Below are 24,763 nucleotides of genomic sequence, written 5' to 3'. Positions count from 1 at the left end.
CGGAACGTCCTACAAATGTTCGCGGCTGGTGTGTTTGTTGTTTGTCTGTTGAAAAGTGCTCCAAACTTGCCCAGGACATTTGTCTTCCGACAGAAAATGACGTCACTACGTTCCACGCACGTTCGCCGCTACAAAAGAGGAAGTGAGTGTTTGGCCGTGACCCTTCTGGGCATCTCGCGCTGATTTCGGTAGCATTTGTTTGGTTGACGACATTTCGCTATTTTCCGAGACATCGTTCGAGAATTTATTATGGCGACCGTGAATTCGTCCGTTGCTGTCGTTAGTGTTGGAGTTTTGGCTCTGAGACGACGTACGAGCAATAGGAAGAAGAAGCGGACCTCCTGGACGAAAAATTGGTTGCTTAACCGTGATCAATTTTCTCATATGTCCTTGCTGAGGGAGCTCCAGGAAAATAATCCTGATGACTTCAGGAATTATTTGAGGATGACGGATCCCATCTTTTACCGTCTTCTTGCCCTGGTGTCCCCCTATATTCTGAAGCAGGATACTTGTATGCGGCTTGCAATTACTCCTGAGCAAAGGTTAATTGCGACGTTGAGGTATCTTGCAACAGGGAGAAGCCTGCAGGATCTGAAGTTCACCACAGGCATCTCCCCCCAAGCTCTTGGTATCATCATCCCTGAGACCTGCTCTGCCATCATCAAGGTCTTGCAGAAGGACTATATCAAGGTATGTTTGATTTTTTACATTACATTACATGTATTACTAGTTTCACCCGAATTATGATGTTTTTGTATGTACAGCAATTGACACAGGCCATTATTTGTAAACTACCCTCTGTCCGCATGCACATAGTAGTAAAGATGTAGATTATCTTTAACCATTTGTAAAATTACCCACTAACCACCCCACCATTCTCTCCTATGTGTCCCTAAACGCATTGCCTGTTAACAGTATTTTTGAATTTGGGTCATTTTATTGCTTTCCCTCAAACAATTATTCCTTGGCCAATGTTTTAGTACCTAGTTAATGATTTATCTAAAATACATCAGTCCATCCATTCCCACCTATGATTCTGTATGTTTATGTAATGATGTTAAAACCTTCACTGACCACAAGCCCTAATTGATGTATAAATGCCCAGTTTTACTTACCCATCCCCCCACCCACATGCTAAATCTCAAAGTCAGCATATACCAAAGCTCAAGTTCAGAGGTCTTCAAACTATGGCCCACCAGTTGTTCACGAACTTCAATTTCCATCATGCCTAGTCATGTCTGTGAATGTCAGAGAATTACAAGGCCTCATGGGATGTGTAGTTCTGCAACAGCTGGAGGGCCGTAGTTTGTAAATCTCAGCTCTAGCTGGTGAGTATAATGGGCCATACACACTAGAAGATTGTCAGAACAATTTATCCTTCCGATTTACCAAAACCAAATAATATGAGGTCCAACAAACACTTTCAAATCCTATGCAATCTGGTAGGCCCTTGCACTACATAGAAAAGTTAAATCTGCACGAAAAAGTCTTCAGAGAATCTTCTAGTGTGTATGGCCCTTTACAATATAAGAACAATAGGAGGTTGAAAAGAAATGTATGTAGATGTTACATCCCCATATCCAAACCTTTGCCTTCCTGTTGTATATTTTTTTACCAAGTTGCATAAGCATTTAACAGACAACTGTGTGTGTAATTAATAATGTGATGTGCTCAAGCACTAATTTTATTTTTTGTATTTTTTCCCCACAGTTTCCTTCAAACGCAGAGCAATGGCTGGAGATTTCTGATCAATTTCTGGAGAAGTGGAATTTTCCCAATTGTGGGGGTGCTATTGATGGGAAGCACGTCCGCATTGTCCCCCCTCCGAATTCCGGCACATTTTATTATAATTATAAAGGTTTTTTTAGTATAGTCATGCTAGCCATAGTTAATGCAAACTATGAGTTTATTTTTTTGGATATTGGCAAAAATGGCCGCAATTCGGATGGGGGAGTTATTGATCAGACGGAGTTCGCTCGTCGTCTAAAGAACGGCACTCTGAACCTGCCATCCAGGGAGCAAACTGTTGAGGGTATGAGCTTTGTGTTTATCGCAGATGAGGCTTTTGCGCTTGGGGAGCATCTCATGAAGCCCTACCCTCAGAGGAACCTCACCCCAGACCAAAGGATTTACAACTACCGGTTGTCCAGAGCTCGCAGAGTTGTGGAGAATGCCTTCGGGATAATGGCCAACCGGTTCCGGATATTCCTGACGTCCATAAACCTGGCACTGTACAAAGTGGATAATGTGGTCTTGTGTTGCTGCATTTTGCACAACTTCCTACGCAGGAATGCACAAAATTATGTCTTGCAGCAACTGGATACTGACCCTGCTATGCCAGGTACAAGTGGAGAGGCCCAACCTTCTAACCAAGTGGAGTCCATGACGTCAATGGAAGTTGGACGGTCAGCATTGGCATCACACAGGGCCCGTCAGATCCGCCAGGAATATCTGGACTATTTCGTGGGGAGAGGAGCTGTGTCCTGGCAGCAATCACTGTCACAAACACATTAATCTTGTTAAAGATTGGACACACAAGATAAATGTCAGAGATATATTATTTTTCAACACATTAAACAAAAATTGCAATGATTCTGTATTGTGGATTATAATCATTTGGGCACATATGCCAAACACAATTATTTGGGTTAATCATGTGTTATATATGTGTGACTTTGGAAGGGTTAATACATTCATCAGTGTGTTTCTTGACTGTAGTCTCTCACCAGCTGATCCAAAGTGATGATGGCCATGTGTTATTTTTTAGCCAGTGGTGTAAATACAAGGGCCTTCTGCACCCCACAAAATGTACACAAACCCTGTCACATTGAGAACTAGGTCACACCCAAGGTTCATCTAATGTCACCTTATATTGGTGTTCATTGTCCAGAAGTTGCCCATACTATATATTTCAGATAATACATTAGGGTATTAACAAAGTACCTACACCTGTTATGTTGTGTTCATTTATGACATCCTTCTCACTGCCCACCAATGTTAGGATATGTCAGTGTTATGTGAAACTTGATCATTGTTCATCTCAAAGTGTTATATATATACAGGTAATGGAAAGTGAACTAGAGCAACGAACAAGCAATACACTATAGATTACACTGATCTCCCTACACTGATTGCTACTGGCAATATCAATGCCATATTGAATCCTAGGACTGCTAGTACCTTGAGTGTTGAGTCACACTTATGCGATGCGGGAAGTCTGCGACTTTGCAGCCTTCCAGCATTGCATAAGGGTGACCCGCCACTTACTTTTTCCACAGGATTGTATTCCACAAGTGTTAAGCACTGTGCGATCCAATCCAGATACATCAGAAATAAAGGGTCATGTGCGACTTGTATGCGTGTTCAGTGCGAATGTAGCCATACAAAGTGTATGTCTCAATTCACACTGCACATCTGATGGCATGTAATATCGTAGCGCACTGCTCCTTTATTACATGCGATCAGATGTTCATGCGAAAATCAGCTATACAGTTTGTATGGCTCAATTCGCACTGCACTCGCACAAAAGTCGCACATGATGCATTTATTCAGCCGCATCAGGATAGGATCGCACAGTCGTTCAAACTTGTGTGCTCCGATCCTGTGTGAAATGTCAGATCGCACTGTGATATGCGTTAAAACTGGGGGTATCTTTAACATTTCATTGACACCTCCAGCAACTTGCATATGGCAGTGTCCAAAATGCTTTCATTAACATGTAAGTATGTGAATAGGACAGCCATCATACATTTAGTGCTTCTTTACACAGCTTTAGACCTCGACCCCCCAACGAAAGTCTAATAAAGAATTGAACACACATTGTTGAATGTAAAAATGTTTTAGTATCAAACATTCACAGGGTTAGGGTTAGGGTTAGGGTTAGGGTTAGGGTTAGGGTTAGGGTTAGGGTTAGGGTTAGGGTTAGGGTGTTGGAAAGTGCTTTTCCCAAACTTGGGTACACTCTTTAACATCTGAGTGTCATAAAACTGGCCTAAAATATTATATAAAAATGGGAACATCCCAATACAAACTGTAAAAAATTTTATAATAATTATTTTTAAAATTTGGCAAGCATGTCCACAAAATCACGCATCTTTCCTTGCAATGCCGTTGCAGTCTCTTTTATTTGCTCGAGGTCTGAGCAGCATTGAAGAGCCTCACGGGTCAATTTGGCCAATGTGCAAGTGTGTAATACATGATCTGGAAAATAAAATACAACGGAGTCAATGTGAATCACCTACATGAGGTCATAATATAGAAACATTTGGTGTGCAGGTAATCTTTAAATTCCTCTCGAGTTAATACCTACCCTGTTCTTATGCTCTTTTGCCCTAGGCTCTTCATCTTCCTCCTGACCTCTTCCAATGCTGTTGCTGATGATTCTGCCGGTCTCCTGAGCTTACTATATATTCATTAGGGGTGTGAACGCATGATGACGTCATTGTGAGGGCATGGTTGTAATGTATATATATTAAGATGCAGAGACCAGAGACGGGCAGAATGCACGGCAACAGCATTGGAGGAGGACAGGAGGAAGAAGAAGAGCCTAGGGCAAAAGAGCAGACAACATAAGAGCAGAAGATTGGACAGCAGAAGACTGGAGAGGAGAAGATCCAAAGAGCAGAGTGGAGAAGACCGGATGAAGATCTTTAAGAACATTTCATAAACGTCTCCTGTCGTTATTCACATACACTTCCATTTATGTGGTTAATGTGTAGGGGTACTATGTACCCCATACCCATTCACATAGTGATTGGGGTCTGGGATCTGGGGGCCACCCTTTGTTAAAGGTTGCTTCCAAAGTCCTAGGAACCCCCTGGCCGCATGACCCCCCAAAACCACCAGACAGGGTTGTGGGGATGAGGCTCTTGTCCTCCTCTACATGGGAGTAAGGTGCTTTTGGGTGTGCGGTGCAGAGGCCCCCTGGCCCAAAGCAACAAAACCCCCCCATGTTGAGGGCATGTGTCCTGCTGTGGTCCAGGGGGTGTTTGGTCCGCTTGCTCGTTCTCTTTCCTGGCCTGACAAGCTGCATGCTTGTATAAGGGTCTGGTAGGGGTTTTGGGGGTAACCCACGCTGTCTTTTTGTTGTGGGCATACCCTCAAACTCAATACCACACACAAAAGGCCTGGTTGTGAACTTGGGGGGACACCCACGGTGGGTTCTTCAATTTTTTGGTGTAGTTCCCCCTCAAAAATCTTCACAACGCAAGTGGCCCCGCAAGTCAGAGCATCCTGATCCGACTTACGGTGCGACTTCCATTCAAATAAAGAGGCTCCCATAGGGAACTAGTGTTGTAAATTGGAGGCTAAAAATAACACTGATAAAAATCATTCTGAAAAAACCTACGTGGGCACACAATTGGCTCTTGGACACTTGGTCCTGGTTCCTCCACAGTTTCTGAACTGGCTTCCATGCTGCTTGGCACGTTGCCAGGAGATCGGGCTTCTGACCTGGCTGGGGATGCCACATCCTGGCATGATGCAACATCTGCAATGTAAATTTGTAAGGGAATACAAGAATATAAGGTTAAACAATCATTGCAAATACACATATTTCTATGATCCCACTACACAAAAATCTGTGACTACCAACCTTCTTGTTGCTCTGGTGTCTGGTCACTTGTAGGCTCCACCAGGATTATTTCCGGCATAATGTCTTCATCTACATAATACAAAACATTGGCCATATCATAAAAGTCACAAGAGGTACATTTGTTAGGACATGGTGCCCTGCTTGATAGCTCTTTTAGTAACAAATATGAAGACATGTACATGGTTATCTACGAAAAATATGGTACATTAATGTTTGACAGTGCATAGGAACCAATTACCTTTAGTGGAATCTGTGCCACCTTCTGTGCCCATGTCCTCCTCTTCTTCCTCCACTGCAGATGGAGCTGCCAAACCTCTCCTCCTCCTTTCCCACTGTTTGGCACGGAGTTTACGTTTTTCTCCTATTTAAAGGTTTGAATAATAATCTGTGATTAATAGGAATGTTTGCTGAGAAGATTCGTGCAGGAAAGAACGTTCGTTGCAACACAATACATATATTTTTCACTATGGCTTCCTGACTTTTAATGTCATATACTAAAACATCAACAATAGATCGATCAAATCACGACATGACAACTAAAATGAGTAATCTAACTTTTTACATAGACATTATAATCTAGACATGTTAATACAACATACACAAAATTATAAAAAACATATTGCATGATTAAAAAAATAAAGAAAAAATAAAACTTACTTTTTTTCAAAATCCGATGGATTTGGGAAAGCTGATCCTGCTCACGGTGTTTGAGGTCAGACCATCGTTTCCTAATCTGATCTTTCGATCGCTCGACACCGAATTTTCTGACCAAACAGGCCACCACCTTGTCCATGATGCCATCTTTCCTGGCATTGGGCCGCTCGTAATTTGCCAACTTTCCATCGTAATCCATTTTTTCTAAAATGGAGACCATCTCCACCATTTCTGGCTTTGACATGGGTGTAGCCCTTGATTTTCGGGTGGCCCAATCACTTCGGCCCCCACTAATTGAGCTCCCAGATTGTTGAGACATGGTTCCTAATTAAACAATTATTATTCCACTGCCTCAGGTGTGAGTGTCGCATGTAGGCCTGATCTTCGGCACGTACACACCCCTGCACAAGCCCGCCACTGGAGGAGGAGTTGACGCCTGCGCTGTATTTAAAGGACGCCAGATCGTTCGGCCGACGATTCGCTAGCGGACATATCGAGAGTTGGAGCACGATCGAGCGGCGAATCACGACTTTTCCCCACAAACAAAGGTACGACTCTTTTAATAGAAAGTGTGTGTTTTGGGCCCTATACAGCTTTTATTAGGAATATCTTTATTATGTGCCAAAATACATGCTCTTTTAATATGTTTTGTGTTGTTTTGTGTCTTGCAGGCATATACTGTCCTGCAATATGGTGGACAATTTCACCACCCACAACTTTTTAATAAGTTTCATTGATGAATTCAGGCAACTGCCTTGTTTGTGGCAAGTGAAGTCGGCGGATTATAAAAATCGAAAACTCAGAAAACAGGCCATGGAACATTTGGTGGCCTTCTACAAGCCCGTCTGTCCTGGGGCAAATTTTACTTATATCCGCAAAAAAATAAACAGTATTCGCACTGCCTACAGGCGGGAGTTAAAAAAAATAGAGGAGTCCACCCAGTCTGGAGCAGGGGCACGGAATGTATATGTACCACGGCTGTGGTACTTTGATAACATGCGGTTCCTGGCAGACACCATGGAATCCAGGCCGTCAATTTCAACACTGCCTTCTACATCGGCAGAGGGCTCAGTGTCGGTTGATCCAAGCCAGGATGAGGATTTCCTGGAGGAGAGTTTTACTCAGGTATGGCATTTCACAATATATTGTCTGCTAAAATGTAATCATGTAACAAAATTATAAGCTAAACCATAATTGACCCTTTATGTAAACGGGCATAGCAAGGGGTTGGCATGACAGGCAACCGCCAGGGGCGCAGGCCAAGGGGGGTGGGTCACAAAAACATTGGCATTGTTTTATTGTTTATTTGAACAATCCACTCAGCCTGCACACCCCAGAACCCCCAGTTTGCAGGCGGATTCATGCAGGTGTAAAACATTGAGAGCAGATTCATGCAGGTGTAAAACATTGAGAGCAGCTGAGCCAAAAGACCAGGAGACTGAGACTGCCTCTCACTGCATCCCCAGCACACCTCTGGTCTTACAAACACTGCTGCATCCCCAGCACCCCTCCGGTCTTACAAACACTGCTGCATCCCCAGCACACCTCTGGTCCAAAGAAACACTGCTGTAGCCTCAGCATTCCTCTGGCTCAACCTTTTTTAATACAAAACTAACAGCTCCTGCAAATGATCCATCCATCCTTGCTTCCATGTCTCTGGTCTCTCACTCTGGGTCAGCAAGGCAGGTGGCTTCCTTATTCATGTTTCCCTGCACTGCTTCACCCTCAATGCCCTACATCAAGTCCTCTGCAAGTTCAGGCCCCTCTCTCTCTGCAACCCCCTCCTCTCTCTCTCACACCCCCTCTTTCTCTCCCTCTCTCTATCTCTCAACCCTCTCTTTCTTTTTCACACCTGAGACAATGATTGCCCACTAGAGAGCTCTACACTGGGCAAACAAGGGGCAAATTAGAAACTTTTAATGCCCTTTAATTTTTTTTTGGGGGGGTGGGTTACAGTTTTCCATTGATCTTGGGGGGGGGGGGGGTTGTTGCCAAATACAGCTCCTCAACAAGGGCACTGGAGACCCTAGATACGCCACTGTATGTAAAGTCTGCTATTTGATCACAATAATATAACAAACATGCATTTTTATATACACTATAACATTCTAATCAATTGTTCATTTCATCAACAGGGAAGTGTCACTGAGGAGGAGCCAGGTTGCAGCCAGGAGCCTGGGGAGCCTGTGGAGCCTGAGGAGCCTGCGGAACTCTTTCCACCACCACCTCCTCCTGCCAAACGGAGGCAAAAGAGGAAGCACGTGGATGACATCACCGACGAGTTTATCCAGGAGGCCACCATAGCCCTACGTCGGAAACCGGAGGCCAATGAGTCCTTCGGGAATATGACTGCCAAAATCCTGGATAAGGTGGACCCCAGGCAGTGTCAGTATGCCAGAAAAATTATTCTGGATGTGCTGCAAAACGCTGAAAACGGCATACTTACTGAGCACAGCCATGCATGCCAGGAGCACCCGTGCCCTCCACCTCCACCTCCACCTCCACAACACCCACCACCTCGCCAAATGCCACATGGCCAGTGGCAATATGGCCAGCAGGATCCAAACCTGCCCTCATGGCAACCTGATTTCAGTTACCAGCAACTTTAATTTGTGTAACCCCCTATTATTTATTTTACCCCTGTTTGCCAGTTTCTAGTTTAATTTTGTCCAAATTGACCTTTTTTATGTTTAGTTTATTATACGGAAAGTATTGATGTTTGCTTTGTTTTTTTTTTGCTGAGATCCAAAAAATAAAGAAAATGAAAATAAAAAATGGCCTATCTGAATTTGTTAACATGTTTAATATTGTGCATAACCTGAAAAATATGTTTTAGACATTAATTCATAAAAGAATAAAGGGTCATATCAATAGTTAGATCTTTGGTGTGAAAATACAAAAATAATGGTGAAGAGTTCAAATTATTTAATTCTAAAATTTGATAGAACAGATAGAATAGACAAACATTATCTTCATCATAACAGAACACATGCCTTTTTATTAGAAAAGTATGGCATTATGAGCAGCATCTTCCTTCTTCTCACATTTATCAAGATGAGCATGTGCTCCGCATTTCACCTATTTCTTGGACTTCCGCGAGCCGAAAGTTCTTTCTGAATAAAATGTTGAGTTTACTAGAGAAAATTCTTCCGGGAACTCATTTGGTTTGATCATGCGTGTTGGGATTTGTAGCTGTGTGTCGGCAGAATTGCGTACTGACAGGCGAACAATCGTCCGTTCTGGTGTCGGCATACAAATATTTTCATGTTTGCAAGAAAGACTTTTGTCCGCGGATTGTGCGCAGACATCTGTCGGAGGCACCATACTAACACGCGTACAATCGGCAGATCCTTCGTCCACCGACGTTTGTATGCCGACGATCGGTACGTGTGTACGGGGCTTAAGACAACATCATTTTTTTTGTGGATTAGAGGGAGGCTAAAACCCCTTTAGATTTTTATTTTTGTGCATGCTTCTATTGCAGATTTCCTCTCACTTTCCATATGTTAAAACAAATGTAGGAAATACAGGAATCGAGAGAAAATCTTTCCAACAGTGCAATAAAATGGATTCCAATCCTTCTCAACTTTATTTAAAAAAATAAAATAAATAATAAAAATAATTTTTGGTTTACCATGTATTTTGATATACTTTTTGAATATATAATACAATGAATATACTGTTGGTTACCCTTATTATTGTGAAAAACTGAAAAAAAGTTTAGCAACAAACAAATAATTGAAATTATCTATGACAAAAACTTCAGTACTTACCTTCAGTTGTTAGCGATTCAGAAGCAGTGGAATAATGGGCAGAGATATTTCGGCCTTCATGAAGGTTTTCAATGTAACAGATAGCTTTTTCAACGTTACTGATCGTAGGTAGAAAAATTTGATTTATCAAACTGCCATCTGGATCAAGAGTCAGCCAACCCTCAATTGTATTTCCATCGATAGACCACTTCAGTAAGCTCCATTTGTTGGACCAGTTAAGTGCCATACACAGTAATACCATTGTCCCAGGCTCTGCATTTTGTTTTGCGACTGGAGCAAGTAAGGTTAGAGTGGGCTCTTCTGGGTCAGGATCTGTGAAAAGGGTCACAAACACAAGGAATGTAAGAGGACACGAGGCCATACAATGCGACTAGAGGAGAAACGGTTCAACCTCAGACTACACAAGAGTTTTTTTTTTACAGTAAGGTCAATAAGATTCTCTTCCACAAATGGTGGTATCTGCGGGGAGTATGGCTACTTTTAAAAGACTCATGGACATACATCTCCAAGATCAAAACATTCAGGGGTACGGGAAATGAATACGTCCACATACACCTACACGGGTTGAACTGGATGGCCTGTCTTTATTCAACCTCAACTACTATGTAACTATGTAACACATCTACTACTGAGAGAGCATGATAGGTATTGGTTGAAATGTCATAGCAAATCTTGGAAACATTCAAAAGAAGGTTGCAGCGCTGTGTATTCAATAATATCCAATAATAAAGTGCAATTGACCATATCACAAGGCTGAGTGTGACATAACTCCAATATGTCACCACGGTGATATCCTCCACCAAATAGTAAAATTGCGAACTCACCAGAACCAAATGCTGTCTAGATTATAGGACAGCAAACACGCTGTTGCCTTAGGCGTTTAGGCGTAATCTCCCTTACCGCGTTGTGAGGATGAGGAGTTATGCATAAATCTCCTAAAATAATTGTAAATAGATGGATGTAAATATTTATTTTTCAAGATATTGAGTATTGATTTCAAATGGATAAGTATGTTTGAAATGCATGCCTGGGAAACCTAGGAGGGGTCTGCTATTTACACTGATAAACAAACGGTTGTACAGCCCGTAATTATGTTCCTTTTCCCCAGACATTACGGGGCCAGAAAATAATTGATAATCTTCCATGACAGGTCATTCCTTTATCTAGCCCTCTACTTCAAAGACTGTGTCTTTAGATATGTAATGAAGTTAGTTGGCTGTCCAAGGATTGACAATTTGGCTCAGGAGATGACCTAGCATGATTAATCCCCACCCAGAGAAGAGGGCTATCGAGAGGCTGAGTTATGCTAAATATAGGGTACACCAATCAGAATGGTTCTGAACAAGACGAGATGGGTCTATATTAATATAGACTATACCTCTCACACTTAGAATGTATACATGCTTTTTCTCTTTAGTGTTTGAATACACACGGCAGGCACCATGCCTGAAGTGAAAAGGTAACTTAACTCCATGCTCAATACGTACATGGTAATGTAAATAGGGCTATTGTGGGTAATTTGTAAAAAACCTTGAAAGCCAGGAGATTTGTACTAACAATGTGTTGTAATACTGTTTAGTGTGTAATTTGTATATAGGTATATATTATGTAACCCATTCAATAAATGTGTATTGCTGATTGAACTACCTCTTTTGTGTAAAGAGCTCTCTGCATCTAGATGTGTATAGGTGCATGCTACGAAAATAATTGGGGTGTATGCACAGGTACACAGAACAAAAGGCAACAACGCCATGGTATTGATATAGTTTCTCTCTGGAAGTGGCCTCCATAACAGAGATTTATGTGCTCCCGTACTTTTTAAAAAGATGTCATCACACAGGGTATTCTAACCAGTCATGAAGGATGAAGCACCAAACTATGAGAGCCATCAAACTAAGAATAGGATGGCGGCTGGGACCTCAGACGTGTATCTCTGCTCGACGGCCGTTTCGCGTCACGCACTTCTTCAGGAGCTTGGAGTTATCGTTGAGCACCGGGAACTACCACAGTTTATTTTCACTTGAATTTTGATATTTGGACTTTTATATTTTATATATTACTTGTTCATGTCACACCCAGCATTGTGATATGGTCAATTGTATTTTATTATTGGATATTATTGAATACACAGCGCTGCAACCTTCTTTTGATTGTCCACTGTTAGTGTTAGTATACAGTGCATTGTGAAAGTATTCGGCCCCCTTGGAATTTTTGACCTTTTGCCACATTTAAGGCTTCAAACATAAAGATATAAAACTGTAATTTTTTGTGAAGAATCAACACCAAGTGGGACACAATCATGAAGTGGAACAAAATTTATTGAATATTTCAAACTTTTTTAACAAATAAAAAACTGAAAAAAATGGACGTGTAAAATTATTCAGCCCCCTTAAGTTAATACTTTGTAGCGCCACCTTTTGCTGCGATTACAGCTGTATGTAGCTTGGGGTATGTCTCTATCATTTTTGCCCATTCCTCCTTGCAAAACAGCTCGAGCTCAGTGAGGCTGGATGGAGAGCGTTTGTGAACAGCAGTTTTCAGTTCTTTCCACAGATTCTCGATTGGATTCAGGTCTGGACTTTGACTTGGCCATTCTAACACCTGGATATGTTTATTTGTGAGCCATTCCATTGTAGATTTTGCTTTATATTTTCTATCATTGTCTTGTTGGAAGACAAATCTCCGTTCCAGTCTCAGGTCTTTTGCAGTCTCCATCAGGTTTTCTTCCAGAATGGTCCTGTATTTGGCTCCATCCATCTTCCCATCAATTTTAACCATCTTCCCTGTCCCTGCTGAAGAAAAGCAGGCCCAAACCATGATGCTGCCACCACCATGTTTGACAGTGGAGATGGTGTGTTCAAGGTGATGAGCTGTGTTGCTTTTACGCCAAAAATAACATTTTGCATTGTTGCCAAAAAGTTTGATTTTGGTTTCATCTGACCAGAGCTCCTTCTTCCACATGTTTTGTCTCCCAGGTGGCTTGTGGCAAACTTTCAACAACACTTTGTATGGATATCTTTAAGAAATGGCTTTCTTCTTGCCACTCTTCTATAAAGGCCAGATTTGTGCAGTATACGACTGATTGTTGTCCTATGGACAGAGTCTCCCACCTCAGCTGTAGATCTCTGCAGTTCATCCAGAGTGATCATGGGCCTCTTGGCTGCATCTCTGATCAGTCTTCTCCTTGTATGAGCTGAAAGTTTAGAGGGATATTTAAAGGTTGGGAAATCTTTTTGTATCCAAATCTGGTTTTAAACTTCTCCACAACAGTATCTCGGACATGCCTGGTGTGTTCCTTGTTCTTCATGATGCTCTCTGCGCTTTAAACGGACCTCTGAGACTATCACAGTGCAGGTGCATTTATACGGTGACTTGATTACACACAGGTGGATTCTATTTATCATCATTAGTCATTTAGGTCAACATTGGATCATTCAGAGATCCTCACTGAACTTCTGGAGAGAGTTTGCTGCACTGAAAGTAAAGGGGCTGAATAATTTTGCACGCCCAATTTTTCAGTTTTTTATTTGTTAACAAAGTTTGAAATATCCAATAAATTTCGTTCCACTTCATGATTGTGTCCTACTTGTTGTTGATTCTTCACAAAAAATTACAATTTTATATCTTTATGTTTGAAGCCTGAAATGTGGCAAAAGGTCAAAAAGTTCAAGGGGGCAGAAGACTTTCGCAATGCACTGTATATACACTGTTTGCATGCTCCTGAATTAAATTTTTTTGTGGCGCTTATATATTATTGTTTCAAATCTTGGAAAAACATCACAAACTTCAACAAAATCCCAATGTGTCGTTTTTGAATTATAGATTGGCAATATAGAAGAAAAACAATAAAACAATTAATATATACTGTAGGTGGCAATGTGTATATAGCTGGGATTCCCTACAGTCAACTAACAAAAATGTCTAATTGTAATTCTTCTTCTTCTTCTTCTTCTTCTTCTTCTTCTTCTTATTATTATTATTATTATTATTATTATTAATAATAATAATAATAATAATTATAATATAATATTTTCATATATTAGTATTAACTATTAATAATAATATTAATAATACTAATACTAGTAATATTTATAATAATAATACTAACATTTTGATATATTAAAATTAAATATTATTTTAATATATTACAATAATAATATTAATATAATAATATATATTGTTGTTTTCTTTTTTTCTTTTCACCAACCCTACACTCAGGAACCTGCTGCTTGCTCACAATGAGATAGCTATAAGCTCATGCACACTGGACATTATAAAACGCCAGTAGCGTTAGCTGTAGGAAGCTGTAGCTGAAGAATGAGTTTTGCGTTTTTTAGCAGTAGCATTTTTTAGCTTTTTTTTTTAGCAAAACTATACTCCCACAAAAGCTTATAGCTCAAAAACACTGATAAATGTCTACTAGCCAAGTTTTTTAGCATTTTTCAGTGTTTTTATCAGAGTTAGAGCGTTTTTACAGCTGAAAAACTCCTCTAAAATGCACTAGTTCTGTTTTTTTTTTTCCAGCCAGAAAACGCCCCTGCCAAAAAATGCTGATAACAACCTATGTATGCATGGACACATAGGATAACATGCTGGAAAGTTTACTGGCTGCAGAAAAAAACGCCTAAAGCCAAAAACAGCAGCTGAAAAAATGTCCAGTGTGCATGAGGCCTAAAGTTGACTTACTTTTTATTACTATTTGACATATAGGGGATAATTTTCGAATGCAGCAATTATCTGCCTTGCCTATGCTCACTTTAAATGAATAATGATGATCGGTTTAAAATAATTTAAAAACACTGTAAAAATTACCCCCTTATAATTCAGCCAAGTAAATTGTATTTGATTTTAATATTTTATTGTCTAATTGTTAAAGATTTGTTTGTACTATTGTGGGAATAGTAAGTGCTAATACAGTTAATGTGAACAAAATATGCATATTATTTCACAGGAATTTTTTTTTCAATTAAATAATTTTTGGCCAAACATTTGTATGCCAAATATATTAACCAGAATTGTTTTAAACAATATATCTGGAATCAAACTGCTGAAAATAGTAATGCTTTGCTTCCAGTCCTTTGGTCTAGGTGTACTGGCATAGAGGCTAGCAAATCAACTGGGGTGGAAGGAAAAGTAATGCAAATTAGCTGGCATAGGGAGTCAGGAGAATTTAAGCATATTTCCGCGGGAAGTATGGTGGCTTTCAAAAGACTCTTAGACATACATCTCAAGGATCAGAACATTAAGGGGTATGAGAGATGATTACGACCCCACACACCTACACAGGTTGAACTAGACTATTGTCTTTATTCAACCTTAAATACTATGTAATTATGTACAGCGTTTCGTAAACTCACCCCAGGCATCACCCCAGTACCGGTGTCTATAGCCGGCGGTCGGATGTCTTGCAATGACAACCGATGCGGCTGAGAAGCTGCTCGGCTGTCATTACAAGGAGCAGAGGGGACATCCCGCCGCCTTCCATGGCTTGCCCGGGTCTCCCATCCCACCGGGAGACCCGGGCAACCATCCTGCATGGCCGCCGAAGACCCGATCAAAGGCGCATTCAGCTATTATCCATGTAAAAACCCGGAAGTGATGTCATGACATCACTTCCAGGTACTGTCTGCTGCCAGATTTAAAAAAATTACAGAATTCAAAACAGCCAAACTTGGTGTTTTGAATGCTTTTAAGTGCAAAAGAGGGCTTTGGGGACTTTTAGACCCCCAGATCCCTCCACAAGAGTAGCTGTCGAGTGATAAAAATAAAAAAAAAATGTACGCACATATCGGCCCATATCGGCCGATACCCATATGCAATGGCCAAAATATCGGTATCGGCAACAAAAAAACGATATCAGTCGATCACTAGCAAGCAGGACAGATGAACAACTGGATGCAAGGTCAGACAAGCCAGGTCAGCAACAGATGGACAGGTACAGGTTTGGACAGCAGGAAGAGAATCAGCAGAATACAGGCAGAGGTCATCAACGCAAGATCAGGCAGATGAGCCGAAGGCAGAGACAAGCCAAGGTTGGGGTAGGTAGCTTTCAAGCAAGGTCAGGAACAAGCTGGGTTAAGCAAATCAGCAGAATTAGATACAGGAACACGGGTGTAGCTGCAGATCAGACATCAATGAACCAGCTACAGTATATAAGCTACTTGGCACAAGTATCAATGGTGAATGCGCATGCACATTCGCTTGTTCATAAAAGTGCACCCATGCACAGCAAGATGGGCACTTTCAGGGCACATGAAGTGAAAGAAAATCTCTCCAATGGGACACAGGAAGCAAAAATAAACTGACAAGGGCTTTAACTTTCCTAATGTTATCCAATTTGAAAACAAGTTTGGCTATATACACATATTATGTCTTAAAATGAAATTATGGTTGGTGTTAAGCTAAAGTTAAGCATACGTTTTAGCTTTTTGGGCGTTATGTTTTGTATTAGCTTTTTGGGAGTATACTTACATAAATGGTCATGAAGCTAGTGTGTCCAAACAACTGCAGGAATGTTATCACACAAAAAAACTCAACGGATTATGAGACGCTGGTGATAGACTTGAATTCCTTCAGAGAATGGTATTATCAGAAGGTACTTGGTGCTTTCTTATTACCATTAATTTGTCTTTGTGAACATTTAATAAAAATTATTATTTAATAAGAAGTATTTAGGTAGTTCACAGGGAGATGCACACTTTTTGACATCTTTGAAGTCCCCGCCAAGCATATACTATATCTCATGTGATTATTAATATGGGCTTATTCATCTTCTGTATAGTAGTTGAAAGATTGAGGGCCGGAGGGACACTGTGTGATCAGTGGAACATGAGTGCAACATGATTTCCTACCTGTAACAATTATTGTGTTGGCCGCATAAAAGGTCTGGTCCAGTCCGGGCACGGAACAATAATATACTCCCGAATCAGATCTGTCCACGTTTTTAATTTCCACAGCAAGCTGTTTTCCTTTACAGTTTGGTACAATTCGTTCTGATGATGATGATGGTGCCGATAATGAGCATGTGCTTTGTGCCACATCCTGTAACCCTCCATCTTCCTTTTCTTTGTACCACTGCCCGCTAGCAAAATGATTTTCTGCAGTCTTATTACAAAGAATGGTGACTGTCTCCCCAGCTTTCACAAATTGGACATAAGGAAACTTCTGGGCAAGTTCACTTGTGAATACACCTGCAAGATGACATGAAAAATATTATATTTATTAATTGTATCATTCCATGTGATCAACAAGTAATCATACAATCAGTCGCTAATAGTGATAAAGAGGAGTAAATCGAATCCATAGACCCAATCTCTAAATGTAATTCTTAACATAAACTCGTCTTTATATTTAACCTTTAAACCCTAAATACCCCTTTAAAGGGGAAATAAAGTCCACTTGTGCTTACAGTTAAAGTGGTTGTTAAGTTACTGTCATATCTTTGCATATTCCTGTTTGTTTCCGGCTATGTGATGATCTTTGTAGTGAACAAGCACGTAGCAATCGTGTGAAACAAATCTACTGTCCTACCCTTCTGTATCTTGTACCACTTATATGAATAAAGGAACTTTTCTTTATTGGATTCCGTGGTGGTGTGCGGCCCTTTTCTTCTTTTATGATTTTTAGTGACAGGTACTCTTTATTGAGATATGCAGGGTCCAAAAGACCCTGCATGTCACCTTTGGACTCCACTAAATGTTTTGCAATGCAGATCGCATTGCAAAGCATTCCTCCTGGCTGAGCTAGCTGGGGAAACCTAGATGCTGACCTGGAAGTGACTTCACGGATGTCGCTTTCCAGGTCACAGCAAGAAGGGGAGGAGAGGGGTTATGTGTCCACTCTTCTCCTTCTCCCACTGACGCCGGCACCCACAATCTCGCTCCCCGACCCGCAGATGGGGAAGCTGAGCCTGGTAAGCATGGCACGCACAATGGGGGCACTGGTGCTGGGGGTGTGTGAGAGCAATCAGGCGGCAGCCCTCTGCCTGTCTGTCAGTTTTACACACAATCTCCCAGTGTGTGATACCCCCTGTTGTCAGGTCCGTACGATGTAAGGATCTGGCAGCGAAAGGGTAAAACCTGCAGAAGACCTGATTTTTTTTTCTTTTTGTGGCAGTTTACTATCACTTTAACATAAGGCTGACCCAATACCACTAAAATCTAAATATAAATATTTTTCACTGAGCAAAGAATTATCACAATGATAAGTATATCAATAAGAATATTTTACTCAGCACAAGCAAATGTGACATATAACAATCCCTTTATGCCACTTTCCTGTGGAACAGATTTGGGGAATCCTTCAGCCGGCCACCTGGGCTATCAGAGAGAGCCTACCTACTTGTGAGAGAGGTGTTGCCCCAAGGGAAACTAAAGTAGTAATTTGTACTTTTATAGAATTTCATAAACCCTGTACAGGTGGTCCCCGGGTTACGAACAAGATAGGGTCTGTAGGTTTGTTCTTAAAAGTTCCAAAAGTGGAACTTCCGCTTTAGGTAGTTCTAACCCCTGACATGCCACATTTGGCATGTCATTTTTTTGGGGGGGGGGGAGGTTACCTAGTTTTAACAGATACCCGCTCCCTCTTCCACTCGGAGCGCCGCGGCGCCCTGACCGGAAGTTCTCCTCTCCCCCTCCCTGTCTGCGATCTTCTGAGACATGTCAGAGGTCCCAGAAAATTGCCGGCCAATCACGACGCGTAGCGCAACTCGCGCATGCGCAGTGCGTACACGGCTGTGAAGCCACAAACTGTCACAGCCGGGTGCCCACACCAGTGATGCCAGCACCGCAGAGCAGAGAGGGAGAAGACGGCACATCGCTGGACCGTGGGACAGGTGAGTGTGTGAATAGGCTGGAACTCCGCTTTAAGTTGAATTTGTTTGTAAGTTGGAACAGGTACATTTTTCAAGTGTAGCTCAAGCCAAAATAATATTTTTTATTTTTTTATGGATAGCATAGGGAATAGTTAACACCCCTGTAACATTTGTTTTTCTGTCTGTGCCCCTGTTCAGAAGTTTTCAGAAGATTTCACCCCACTTTCTGTCCCCATGACAATTGGATTTTGAAAATGTTGTTATGGAAACAAGGATTGATGATAAAGCTTCAGTGGAGACACCTTTTTCCCATGAGAACTCTTACAGGAGTGAATTTTCCTTCCTAGGGGTAGATTTCACCTCCATTTGTAAGTAGAAGTCATTTGTAAGTCGGATGTTTGTAACCCGGGGACAGCCTGTTATAGAATTTCTATGAGTCTTATAGACTGTACTGTGAAGCCACCAAGTGTCCTTATTGGGGATCTTCTCCAAGGCAGCTCCTGTTATTGTTGCATTGCCTGTTATTTAGTCTGTGCTTTTAACAAACCCCGATTACCATCATCTTTACGTTGTCAGTCTATCCTGTAGGTATAGAGGAAGGCCTGCATGCAATCCGTGGCGGTAAAACCAAATCTAGATGGGTGCCACGGGTTACATGCCTGACAGCCATCAGAAGGTTCACCCAGTGGGCAGTAAAAGCTATATACCTTCCCTGCCCATGTTTGCTAGACCACGTGTCTGTGGTCAGATGTATCTTGGTAAGTGTTTACAGCTGCACTCAAATATATTGCACATACCATTATAAAAAAAATAAATAAAAAAAACAGTCATCAAATAGATCTCATAAAAAAAATATATCATATACATAAAGTGTCTCATGCCAATATGTGATGTGATAAAATAAATATACAAAATTCATACAAAAATTCCAGTCAATCATGCAAAGATAATATCCAAAGAAAAAGTAAAAAAATCCAAAGAAGAGGTAAAAAATCCCCAAAATTAATAAATTAGAGTATGATGATCAAGTTCTGCTCATCTTCAGTATGCTGGTGCTGTAAGTCAGTGGTCCTCAACTCCGGTCCTCGGAGCCCAATAACAGTCCAGATTTTAAATATTACCTTGGGGAGATGAAGACTAGAATACTGAAATCAATGAGCAGCAAATGAGATCACCTGTGATGTAATTTAGTTATCTTGCAAACCTGGCCTGTTAGTGGGCACCGAGGACCGGAGTTGAGGACCACTGCTGTAAATGACCCACTCCAAGACAGATAAAATTGGCCTCTTACCAGAAGATGAGACCCTAAATGGGTCTGGCCTTGCTTTTAGTGAGTACCCCCCACTATAGGTGTATGAAGTAAATCACAGCAGGAAAAGCCCTTATAGGTGATCACTTGCTCTGGACACATTCTGTGGAGTCTCCTTCACCAAATGGCATTTTACCAGAAAGTGTTGACGACCATTCACATGAGGCATAGCAGATGGGAAGAAATCCTCATTAAACAATGTCCGGTAGAAAAACATTAACTAAAGGATATCTACTCTCAAGAGCTGAAAAGATAAGTCATTCATGTATCAGTGGGCCTGCTGGCGTCACCGGTACTTCCTCCGCCTGACGTACATTTTGTTGTAGGAGACGTTGTCACTGGGTGAATGATTGCACTGAATTTTTTATCCTTTGGACCTGGGACAGGGATAATTTTATGGACGCCACTAACCACAATTGATTTTCACCAGTATGGACATTAATTGAGGGTTTATTTTCCTGGCACTTGGTGCCTCCTTGGGGAGGGCTTGTTGATTTCACTCATCTCCCCTCTTTTTCACACTTGACCAATTTAATGTTTGTCCCCCTAATGGCGATCCCATTCATAATCTTCAAACTGATGTTTTAGATTTAATGCTTTACCTTGGTTCAGAGGATCTTTCAGATCCCTTAGAATATATACACACAACACATCCTATAATACATGTATTTCTGGGTTTTGTTTTTGAGGTTTAGAAACTTTAAAAATTGGATCCTCTCTTTCTCGGGCTGTCTGCGCAGAAGGCGGACATTCCGGATCGGCACCATGGTGGCTCTTAGACCTCTGAGGAAGCCCAAGATTGTTAAGAAGCGGACGAAGAAGTTCATCCGTCACCAGTCAGACCGTTATGTTAAGATTAAGCCCAACTGGCGCAAGCCTAGAGGTATTGACAACAGAGCCCGCAGAAGGTTCAAGGGTCAGGTCCTGATGCCCAACATCGGTTATGGTAGCAACAAGAAAACCAAGCACATGCTGCCCACCGGCTTCAAGAAGTTCCTTCTACACAACGTAAAGGAACTCGAAGTTCTAATGATGAGAAACAAGTCATTCTGCTCTGAAATCACTCATAACGTCTCCTCCAAGAACCGCAAGACTATTGTGGAAAGAGCAACACAGCTCGCCATCAAAGTGACAAATCCCAACGCCAGACTGCGCAGTGAGGAGAATGAATAAACCCCTGTAACGTTGTTAAATAAAATAGAAAGTTAAAAAAAAATTGGATCCTGACGAAGCCTGCACCTTGGGCGAAACGTGTCAATCCATATCTTGTGGTATTTTCCCAAATGCACTTTATTCTATCATATGGTGATATGTATAACGTGACATATTTTTATGTCAACTATATTTTTTGTAATTTTAAAATTTTTGTATGAAATAATAAAATAATAATTGCTTTTAGTTTTGGTATATAGTGATTGTCTTTTGGGCAAACTAAAATCTCCATTTCCCAGTGTCTTCCCCCTTCCCCGTGGGGTGACCTGGGATATACCTTTTTGTCTTTCTAATCAATCAGGGGGATTATTCCAGTATTTACCATACAGGTGTTCCCGACTTAATATTCTCTTTGCAATTTTGTATTTTTTATTTTATCACGTCACATATTGGTGTGAGACACTTTATATATATGATATATATTTTTAATGAGATTTATTTGATGACAACGCAACAAAAACTTTCCTTTCTATTATTTAGTCTTGTCTGATCATTCGGCTGATACATCTGGTTTACATATATATATCTGTTTATACAAAGAGGACTGTGATAACAATTCATACCATTTCAGGAAATGGGGAACACCAGTGTTATAAAATGGAAAATATTTATTTAGAAGATTTGAAAGTGTTCTTTCTTTCCTTTTCATAATTGATCGGCTATCATGAGATCGCTTTAGAAGATTTTAAAGTTTCCTTTCTTTCCTATATCATAATTGATCGGCTATCGTGAGATCGCTTAAAAAAGTAATGTACCCAGAATACTTTTTATAGACCGTATTAGGCTGATTTACTAAAGGATTTTATTTTAAAAAAAATTTTTTTTTTTTTTTTATTTTATAAAGGATGTTTATTACAGTGTATGTACATTAATGTGGACAAAAAAAAGAAAAAAGCCCGGTTGTAGGAGACAACTGAGCACAATGGTGGACTTTAAAGGCACATCATAGGATAGATTTAGACACAAAAATTATATAAAAGAAGCATTTATTAAATTCAATTTAAAATCATTTTTTACATAAAAAAGGATGAACCTGACCAAACAAAACGGTTCTAAGTCATCCCACATATAGGTACATGTTCCTGACCCAATAGTTGGTCATATATAAGCATATGTTTCATGTCACTGCACTCTATCATGATATTTTGCATATACCTGCATGTCTATGTATTGACATATTTTTTACTGAATGATTAATAAATATTTAGAATCATCTATTTGTCTCTCTGCCTTTTCTAAGGATCTAGCCGTATAACCTTCTTTCTTTCCCACTCTCAGGTGGGATATATTTTTTGCTTGCGTTTTTTTGGTTAGGCTGATCCCCACTTAATTTGTGAAGGCATTGTAGAGAAAATATCCCAGTATTCAGGATTTCTCTACTCCCTTTTTCTTGTCCCCACTCTTTCTCCATTTGATATATCATAGGATAGACTTAGACACAGAAATTATATAAACGAAGCATTTATTAAATTAAATTTAAAATAATTTATACAATAAAAAGGATGAACCTGACCAAACAAAACAGTTCTAAGTCATCCCACATATAGGTACATGTTCCTGACCCAATAGTTGGTCATATATAAGCATTGGATTACGTATCAAACATTGCGTGAGTATGAGAATATATGTCTGCTCGAAAGTCTGAGACTTAAATTAAATTTAATAAATGCTTCTTTTATATAATTTTTTTGTATCTAAGTCTATCCTATGATGTGCCTTTAAAGTCCACCATTGTGCTCAGTTGTCTCCTACAACCGGGCCTTTTTCTTTTTTTTTGGTCTGTTTATTTGGATTATGGCACGCTCTTGGTAGCTCGTTTTTAATAAATGCTTCTTTTATATCATTTTTGTGTCTAAAGCTGGATACACACTATACAACTTTTTGTTGTTTTATTTCCTTTAGATTTACCTTTAACAATGTAGTAGAAGGGCCGCCCTAATTGCACCCAAATTGAAAGTGTTTAGATGTGACCTCATATTATATGGTTTTGGTAAATCTAAAGGAAAAAATCTAAAGAAAATTGTATAGTGTTGATCCAGCTTAAGTCTATCCTATGATGTGCCTTTAAAGTCCACCATTGTGCTCAGTTGTCTCCTACAACCGGGCTTTTTTCTTTTTTTTTTTTGTCTGTTTATTTGGATTATGGCACGCTCTTGGTAGCTCGTTTTTATTTCTACATTAATGTGGAATGATTTGCTTCAATTATCTAGCCATGTGATCAGAATGTCTCTATTTTCTTTGAGCACGTGATTGGATAATTAAAATTAATCTTCCACATTTTATTGCGCAAACATCTTCAAATCCTTTAGTAACTTAGCTATATATTTTTTTGCTAAAGGAGAAGAGAATGCTCACTAAGAAAAGGTAAATAATAAAAAAAGTAAATAATAATCTGCATAACTGGGTAATTAATTGTAAATTCAGCTACTATTTATAGTGAAGATGTTCAACCCCTTTAATCAACCCCTTTCTTTTACCTGCAAAAGAAAGAAAAATACGAAATAAAAACTATAAGCGTAACCCAATGGAAAGTCTGACACACAAATAGACCCATATACTTTTTGTTCCAAAAAGCTACTATAAAAAAAAAAACATAAAATATAACATATATATAAAATATATATAAAATATAAATATATATAAAATATAAAATATAAAAAAGCTACTATAAAAAGCCATATACTTTTTATATAGCCATATACTTTTTCTTTTATGTAAAGAGCATTCACAAAAAGAATACAATACAATCTGTCCATTTAAAATTCTCACTAGACACTGTTGAATGAAGAAATTATTTACTTACCATGCATATAAATATAAAACACGATCAACGTTTTGGCTGTCATTTTTCCTTTGCTGGTTACCAGTAGCAGCTTAGATGACTTGTGTGATCTGTGATTGACTTCCTGCCCTTTTCACATATATATTCCGTGTATCGAACATCCTGTCCTTTGCTGGTCACAGCGGGGCTGATTCATGAATTTAGCAGCTAAGAGAACATGTACAGAATGTCCAACTGGACTTTAATTCTGTAAATCAGTCATTCCCAACCTGGGATATGCAACAGTAAAGTTAGGGGTACATAAAGATTTTTTGATAATGGCGGAAAAAAGACTGTTGGAGTGATGAGTCGGGGACTTTGCATTTAATGATACTTGATTAAAGGTTTCAATCTTATTATAATTATCATTATACAATATAAAACCATACAATGAAATTCCCTCTTACTCCACATAAAAACAAACTACATGTAAAAAACACATTATCACCAGCATATTAAACAAGAAATAGAATAGACAGGAAAGTAAATTATATTTACACGTTTTAGACTTTTTTGGGGGGGTGTTTTTGAAAGTGATTTCTCCATGGATGGATGGGTACGATTTCTTTGAATATTAAAAAAGAATTAA

General features: G+C 39.9%; 2 protein-coding genes across 2 annotated transcripts in view; one reads left to right on the top strand and one right to left on the bottom strand.

Annotated features, from left to right (window-relative positions):
- The window catches only part of LOC309569672 (uncharacterized protein), a gene marked incomplete at both ends in the record, with an annotated part of 44,797 nt that extends 20,598 nt beyond the window's left edge, over positions 1 to 24,199 (bottom strand). Inside the window, 3 exons of the mRNA XM_082275609.1 lie at positions 10,021 to 10,332; positions 16,872 to 17,210; positions 24,157 to 24,199. Coding sequence (XP_082131735.1) covers positions 10,021 to 10,332; positions 16,872 to 17,210; positions 24,157 to 24,199 — 694 coding nt within the window. The remainder of the gene's footprint in view (positions 1 to 10,020; positions 10,333 to 16,871; positions 17,211 to 24,156) is intronic.
- LOC309569590 (large ribosomal subunit protein eL32-like) lies at positions 20,860 to 21,314 on the top strand (the record flags this gene model as incomplete). Its single annotated transcript, XM_082275472.1, has 1 exon — positions 20,860 to 21,314. Exon 1 carries the CDS (start codon positions 20,907 to 20,909, stop codon positions 21,312 to 21,314), a length of 408 nt encoding a protein of 135 aa, XP_082131598.1. The 5' UTR covers positions 20,860 to 20,906.
- Positions 24,200 to 24,763: the final 564 nt, after the last annotated feature.

Source organism: Pelophylax lessonae, assembly GCF_965119305.1.
Source record: "Pelophylax lessonae genome assembly, chromosome: 13".
NCBI classification, from domain to species: domain Eukaryota; kingdom Metazoa; phylum Chordata; class Amphibia; order Anura; family Ranidae; genus Pelophylax; species Pelophylax lessonae.
The sequence above is the reverse complement of the archived record's forward strand: the minus strand, read 5'-3'. Positions and strand labels throughout refer to the sequence as shown.